Here is a 7,713-nt window from a genome sequence, read left to right as displayed (position 1 = left end):
CTTCAGAACTCTGCCCAGGCTCAGCTGACAGCTGGGGCAGCGCTCAAGATCCAAATGCTGTCTAGCACCGTTGCACTTCACAGAGAAATCTCTATGACAGGCAGACTGGAAGGATGTGCAGACTTCCCTACTGTCTTAAGAGACTTCTGCTACCACCACAGCCTCCAGTAGCCGGGGCCCAGAAGCCAGCAGCCAGCAACTTGGAGGCGAGTCCCTGGCCAGTGGCATGGCACTTGCTGAAGGCTCCAGACTGTTGGCATCGTTCAGCACTAAAGAGCTTTCAGATTAGTGTGTGCACTGGTTTTAGACTTGGTGCCTTCACCCTCCCACAGGCTGCCGCAGAGTGTAGACGCACCGTGGACCAAGAGACCCGTGAGGCTCACTTTGTTGGCACCTTTGCCCTGTTACAGAGGCCTGGAGCAGCCTGGGAAGTCTGCAAGGTGTGCCTGTGTCTGAAAGTGCCTGGAGGGCTGGCACGTGGCTGATCCCGGGCTGCTGAGCCTCGCCAGGGCTGCGCATACCTGCTTCTTTCCCTGGGAGTGCTTCACAGGCTTTCATGTCCCCAGGTTTGCGGTCATTGCCTAATGGCTTAGGAACTTTCTCTTTCCTGGTCAAGTCCTCCTCTGGGCTGCGTTCCTCCATGGCTACTGGACGCCCAAGTGCGCCCCAGCCAGCCCTCTGCCCTACTCTCCAGTCAGCCCCAGCGTGTGCCCTCCTTCCCTGCCTTCCTCCTCCAGCCTCAGCCTCACTTCTCAGGGCCTCCCTGATGCAGAAGAGAAGATTTAGTGCCTGGAGGGCAGGAAGGAGGGGGCTACGCCCTGGCGAGGGGAGCCCACCGTGAGGCTGGCCAGTGCCCAGGTGCAGGGTGGGCTCTGGGGGAGCACAGCAGAGGTTTCCTGGTCAGTGACTCCTCCTGCCCAGAGGGAGCTCCCCGAGGAAGCACCTTAGGGCTCCCTCCCTTCATTCCTTGTAGACATCAGCCTGGGTGCGGAGCAGGGACACACCTGTTCCCACAGTCTGCTGGCAGGTCCTGAAATTAATCCATCACCTGCCTGGGGTGAGTGGGAAGGATGGAATTGATGGCAGCTGTAGGGCGACTTTGGCAAAGGCGCCTCTCACGGTGGCTGCAGCAGTCAGAGCACACTCCCCGAGGAGGCCCTTCCTTCCCACAGTGGGTCCCCTCCAGTGTGGAGCCCAGGGGCGGCCCTGCCTGGTCTGGGACCACAGGATCAGAGGGGCAGCCATCCTGCATCCAGCTGCCTTGGTTCCTGAGCAGTCTTCCGGCTCAGCAAACGCGCTCCCAGCTCTGTCTCTCCCTGGCTCTCAGGGCTCCATGTGTTCCAAGACAACAATCTGTCCCTCCCCCTGTCCCCTCCACCCTTGCTGATGTCACGTGGCATCTGTGCCTTTCTCACCTCATCTCTCCAGGGCACTCAGGGCTGCCAGAGGTCCTGCCTGCCTCTGCTAGGATGTGGGAGGCTCCATTCTGGGGGTGGGGAGCCGGGCCTGAGTCAATGGGCTGCTGTGGGCAGCTCCAAGTCTGAGTCTGCTCACTCGCTGGTGACTTCCTGGGTGTATCTGCCTCTCCCCTGTCCTCTGTGTGACCTTGCACACCTGTCCCAGGTGTGTGTTTCCATCTGCATCAAAGAAATGGCCAGAGTGCCCACAGTTACGGCCTCTGGAGCCATTGGGAGCTGGAGGTAAGGTTTCCTGGGCCAGCTGTTTGAAAGGCTGCAGACTTCCAGTTGTTGGTGGGGTCTTCCCAGCAGGAGGCTCACTGCTATTTCTGGGTCTTGAGGCTTCGTCCTTGTCCTCACAGCCAACCCCACCGTTGGGCTCCCGTGCGCCTTCCTTGATGTTGCTGAAGCTTGCTTGCTGTCTAAGGGGCATTCTTCCTCCAGTTGGACCAGGGAGGGGGAAAGTTCAGGAAGGCACCCAAAGCACAGAATCCAGCATGGACCACAGGCAGATCCAGCCCAAGGAGGAACTGCATCCTGAGCAGCCCTGGGGGAACCTGACGGCCTCTTTTCTGTTCCATCTGTCTGTGTCCTTAGTGGCCCAACCCAGGGCTCAGTCCCAGGCCACCCATGGACAGCTGATTTTTGACATTAGTTGGGTAGGGCAGTCATCCTTGGGATTGGTTCATTAAGAATCAGAAGCCCATGCAGAGTGGAAGGTGGTCCCCTGCTCCCTCGGCAGACTTCCTCCTTCTCTCTTGGAGCCCAGGGAAGCTGAGTGAGGGCGGGGAATGGAGAGGACTATCTGCAACATTTCTGAGCTTGCAGAAAGTCCAGCTCACCACCTGTGTGAGGGAGGGGCTCAGAGATGCTGAGGGACTCCCCCAAAGTCAGGGCTGGTCCACCGAGGAGACAGGCAAGACTCCTAGACCTCTCCTCCCAGACCCCGGGCCCTCTGGCAGGAAGCTGAGCCTGACTCAGTTGCAGCCTGAGACTCCGGACTCAGCAGGGCAGCTCCCTGGGATGCCCTGCGTGGACAGAGCCACCAAGCTCCAGGTCCCAGACCGAGGGTGGCAAGAAAGATGAGGATGGGCCTGGCCCAGGAGCCTTGAGCACTGTTAGCCCAGAGCGCCTCACTCCACATCTGTCGGCTTCGGTGTTACAGACGCAGTCATCTTCTCTTGTTTTTTGAGCACTGCAATCAAGAGGAAAAATGCACCCCTTTTGGCCATCAACCCAGACCTGGTCCACTGGGGATGCTGTGGTGGGTGAATGGGGTCACTGAGGAGGAAAGGGAAGTAGCACAGGGCTCTTGTCTGTCAAACTTCTGGTTGGCCGGTCCCTGGCACTCCTTTATGTTGAAGTTTGGTTGTCCTATGCCCTCTTGGTAAAGGGGCTTTGGCACTCTCTCTGATCAGTGCCCTGGACCTTCAAGGCTGAGGCCACAGTCACCTGGATTGACCACCAGAGGGCGCCCGGCCTCCATGCAGGAAAGAACTTGGTGCGTGATCCTGAGACCAGAGGAGACCTCTGGAGAGGAGGTGGGTACTACAGAGATGCAGGGCCCCTCGCCCCCGCTTCGTGTGTCTGGGAAGAGAGTTGAAAGGGAGGACCCATGCTCCTGGTGCCCACCCATCTGCTGCCAGCCTTTGCTTGAGTACAGAGGGGCAGGCCCACAGGCCCCAGAGACGGCAGAAAGCCCTAGATCCACGAAGAGCTCCTGGGGAGACGCGGAGTTGGCCAGAAGCCTGGGGAGCTGCCTCGGGTGGCCTGATCATGGTATTCCAGACACAGCCTCCAGCCCCATCAGCTTTTCCTGGATGTGGGCTGCAGGAGGATGCTGGAATGGTCAGATGCAGCCTGCTTCTGTCCAGGTGGACTCCTGGGGTGGGCACTGCTTCTCTGTCAGTGACTGGGCTCCACAGTCCTGGAAGGGAGCTGCCCCAGGGAAGGCCCCAAGTGGACAACTTTTGGTCCAGGACCAAGGTACTGCTGGGAAGCAGCCCAGCAGGGAAAGGGACGGTACTTCCCCTCTCTTTCACACAAGGACATTGCAGTGCACAGGGGCTGAACATGAGCAGAGCCTCCTGTGCCCCACTGACTGCTCAGATGACTGTTCCAAGCAGGCAGCTCATCAACTCCAATGGCCCCCATGGCCCCCACAGCCCCCACAGTCCTGTGGAGCTAGAGATGAGCTGTCTGGGGGCAGCTTTCAGTGGGATGGGAGACTGGGCCACAGAGTGGACAGACCCAGGGTCTGGGCTTGTAGATCCTCTTGGAAGGCTGGTTACTTGTGCCCTTAGACAGCAAGATCTGCAAGAGGATGTTGGAGCTGTATTCGGATCTGTAGGAGGGTGAGGTTTGGTGTCCAGGTCAGGGTGTCAGGCCCCCACCTTGCACCTAGGACTCCACCAGAAATCAAGTTCTGTTTGGGGGACAGGTTTTTGTTTGATATCTGGTGTCCTATCTTGTGTAATGTGTTTCCAGTGTGTGGATGTCTCTGTTCTCTTATTTAAAACAGTTTCCCCTCTGGAAACAGCTGCCTCAGCCAAGAGGAGCCTCCAGCTTCTGAGAGGCCATGGAAATGACCCCTCCCCCCCAGTGTCGTGCCCTCGAGAGAGAGGCCCTACGCTTGGATATGCAGGAAAATATGAATTGCTAATATATCTTCCCCCTTAATTTGAGAAAATCAAGCTTAACCAAACCTAACCCTAACCACACTGGCCACACTGAAATTGGAGTTTCGTATAGTTTTCACATATCAGGAAATATCATTCTTTAGATTATTTGTTCCAAATGGCTAAAAATAAATAAATAAACCGATCTCAGTTCATGGGCTGTGTGAAAATAAGCCTGGACCAGATTTGTCCTGGGGACCAGTGTTTGTCCACTGCTCTGCTTGCATATAGATCCAGCACAGTACCTGGGGAAAAAACCAGGTCCAGGCAGTGTTTTGTAATTTGCTCCTAAGGAGTCGCATATGGGTCACTTTGCTGGGCTCTGTGGAGAGCCAGCACCCGCAACACCAGCATGGCTCCCTGGCAAGCACTCCTCTGCTGTCTTGCCAATCTTGCAACCACCCAGCCATCTTGGCATGTCTGCCCAATGGTCCTCACATGGTGTGATGTGGACAGCAGCAGGATCTGGCCAAGGGAGGATGGCTGGTCAACCCCCGCAGACCGTCTGTCATGTGCCCTGCTGAACACGAACAGTTCCTACGGCTCCTCCAGCCGGCCCTCTCGTGGGTGCTTTTCTTTCACATTTTCAGCACGGCCTCATGGAGGGAAATGAGAGACGTGGATGACCTGGTGGGGTAGGAATCCTGCCACATAACAAACATTGCAGAAAGTCTCTGTAACTTCTTTAATCATTCCAACAACAGAGCACAAAGATACCGGTTTCAAGTACATTCTGATGCACATTTTCGACAGGAATAGATAATGTATTTAGTCACGAGGGGCTGGCAGCAACCACCATGCGTACACTTTGCACAAATTCTCAGCATCATCAACCTGGAAGAAGAGATGTGGGTGCCCACCTGGGTGGGAGTGGGCTGTACCTTCTCCATGGCCTGTGTTTTGTTGCTTCCTGTCCTTCCCTGTCTCATTATAACACTGTGCTAAAAGATGGACAGAGAGGACCAAGGGAGTGAAGAGTGGGGACTCTGCCATCTGGCCCTTCCAGAAGGGGCCCTGCCCAGAGCTGGGCATTCCATCAGGGTGAAGCTCAGCTCCAAGGCACCCTGATTGCCAGAACTCCTCGGGCACCACGGGTGCTCTTGACCACCTCCGGCTTTGTCAGTGCCAGACACCTCTCTCTGACCTATCCAGCTACACTACTGATTGGTTAGGTCCCTCACTCAGCCAGAGGAGTCGGCCTGCCCATTGTTTACCTTTGACCAACTTAGACTTGAGCTGCCAAAAGAACAGAAATTGCCGACTCCACCAGGGATTACGAACGCCTGCTTTGAAACTGCTCACCACCTGGAAGACCAAAGAAAAGTCTTTTTTGGAGAAAAACTGAGGCCAGCTCCTGCCTGGAGGGCTGACTCCGTGAAAGCACACAGAGGACAGCCCCTCCCCAGTGCCATCCAGTGAGCAGAGGCCAGACCCTTGGCTCAGAAGCCCTTCAGGGGCCGGTCTTCCTTACCGCAGAAGCTCCCGCAGGCCTCCAGCCAGGTGAACCAGGGGACCATGGGCCCTGATCCCTAAACTGGGACTCCCCCCCGGAGAGGCTTCACCTGCCAAGAGGCCGCAAGTGCAGCCTTCCTGGACACTCTGCTCAGAGTGTAAAGCATGACAGTCACCTTTAATAAACCACAGGGCTACAAGTAACCTGCTGCCTGGTCTCAGGGACACAAGCCCATGCTGATAACCACTCTGCAGAGACTGGGAAATACCAGTGTGGCTCAGAGCCCCGGCAGCTGTGCCCCTGGAGCAAAGGATGCACTGGGATCAGGGAGGATGCACACTCTGGATTGCTATGAGGATTCCAAGGACAAGAGGTTGGGAAGATGGATATCTCGCCTCTTCCCCCGGGATCCTCTCTGGAAAGGTCACTGTGAGGCTTCAAAAAGCAACTTCGAACCTTATCCTGAGGATCAGAGACAGCAAGGCCAGGGAAAGGCATGAAATTGCCCTACAATCACATGAGAAGAAGGGCCCAGGGGCTCTCCCAGGGCCACCTCTGGGCCTGGGGGTTGAGATTTGCTAGTTAAGATGGGGGACATTCCCTACCTCCAGGCATGCAGAGAGAACTCTGCACAATAAATACAAACAGAGCTGAGGTTTCTCCTGCAGGGAACCGACTAGGGGGCTTGCTTGACTACTCTGGTCACCTATGCAGGCCAGGCTAATTCACAGTATAAGCAAGACTTCTAAAGGATATGGGGAGCCCTAGGTTTCCCAAACCAAGAAGCCAAGTAAGAAAAGAAAAAGGGCTGCATCAGTAATTCTTAGTTATTATACACTAGCCGGGCTGAGCGTGGCACGTTTTATTTCTATAAAACTATTACAAAATATTCAAAAATACATTTTAGTAAATTTACAGCAGTTATTTCTCAATTTATTAATGCAAAAACATCCTTTTTTTTTTCTCTGTACAAACTACAGGCTCCATCCTTGTGGGCTCATCACTATGTGCACTTTTAAAAAATATTTTCTAATAAATTCTTTGAAGTTAAAAATAACAGTTCTTCCAGTTTGTCAAAAAAAAAAAGTGTGTGTGTGTGTGTGTGAGTATGTGTGTGACAGAGAGAGAGAGAGAGAGAGAGAGAGAGAGAGAGAAGGAGAAAGAGACAGAGAGACAGTCTTGGTTTTTCAAGAATGTGGCCAAAATGATGATTACAATGCAATATTAAACCATGAAGACAGTACAGGTGATGGCTGTTACATTGGAAACTAGTTAAATTAAAATAATATATTTCATATTTTTACACTATTTCAAAAAATGAAATGTCATTAAGTATTGATCTCTCAAAAATCTAATTTACAATTCTGTGTATAAAAATATAATTTGTGGACCCCCATGAAGCATGTTTTAGTTTACACTTGCCGAAAAGCAGGAGCCTAGCAGAGGAGGGACGGAGAGCACAGAATTCTGCCTTCTGACACTCAGGCCCAGGGGCACATAGAAAAATAGACTCTGAGCAGGTTGCTTGGCCTCACAAAATAATCTCCCCCCCCCCCGTGAGTACAGTTCACATGATAATAATAAATTATCCAAGACACAAACTAGTTAAGGCTCTTGAAGGTCCGGTTCATATTATTTAAAACATCTATTCATACCAAACAAATAAATAGCCAGGAGAGGAGAAAAGTAACCAAAATAAAACAATAACCAAAAAATTCAAAAAATATATATATAAACTAAACACAACAACAAAACTCCCCGTGGTCTCTGTTTCCTTATAGTCTACTTTGGACTGTCCTACTTTATTATTATTATTAATTATTATTATAATTAAAAGTCTCATTCCGTGCGCGTTTCCCGTGTGTCGTTTGCTTTATCTCGCTGTCGCTCCCCGCGCCCCGCCCCCGCCCCTCCCGTCCGCCTGGACTTCAGCTGGACTTGACCGCCATGCCCAGCGGGTGCAGGGCCTCGCTGTCCAACAGCCAGGTGCCAATTTGGTAGAGCAGTTGGGAGTACCAGTGGATGCCCGTGGTGGCCGCCGCCCCTGGCGCCTCAGCTGCCCCTGGCGCGGGCTGGGGGGCCCGGCCTCCGCCCCCGCCGTCGCCTTCGCCGCCGCGGTCCGTGT

The 7,713-nt window shown here is 53.7% G+C and overlaps 1 protein-coding gene across 1 annotated transcript in view; it reads right to left on the bottom strand.

The window, feature by feature from the left end:
- Window positions 1-5,871: 5,871 nt before the first annotated feature.
- Shh (sonic hedgehog signaling molecule) overlaps window positions 5,872-7,713 on the bottom strand; it is an 8,988-nt gene continuing 7,146 nt past the window's right edge. The window contains exon 3 of the mRNA XM_048785397.1: window positions 5,872-7,711. Coding sequence (XP_048641354.1) covers window positions 7,517-7,711 — 195 coding nt within the window. The 3' untranslated portion in view covers window positions 5,872-7,516. The remainder of the gene's footprint in view (window positions 7,712-7,713) is intronic.

Source organism: Marmota marmota, unplaced genomic scaffold, assembly GCF_001458135.2.
Source record: "Marmota marmota marmota unplaced genomic scaffold, marMar, whole genome shotgun sequence".
In the NCBI taxonomy this organism is placed as follows: domain Eukaryota; kingdom Metazoa; phylum Chordata; class Mammalia; order Rodentia; family Sciuridae; genus Marmota; species Marmota marmota.
This window is presented reverse-complemented; position numbering and strand designations above follow the sequence as displayed.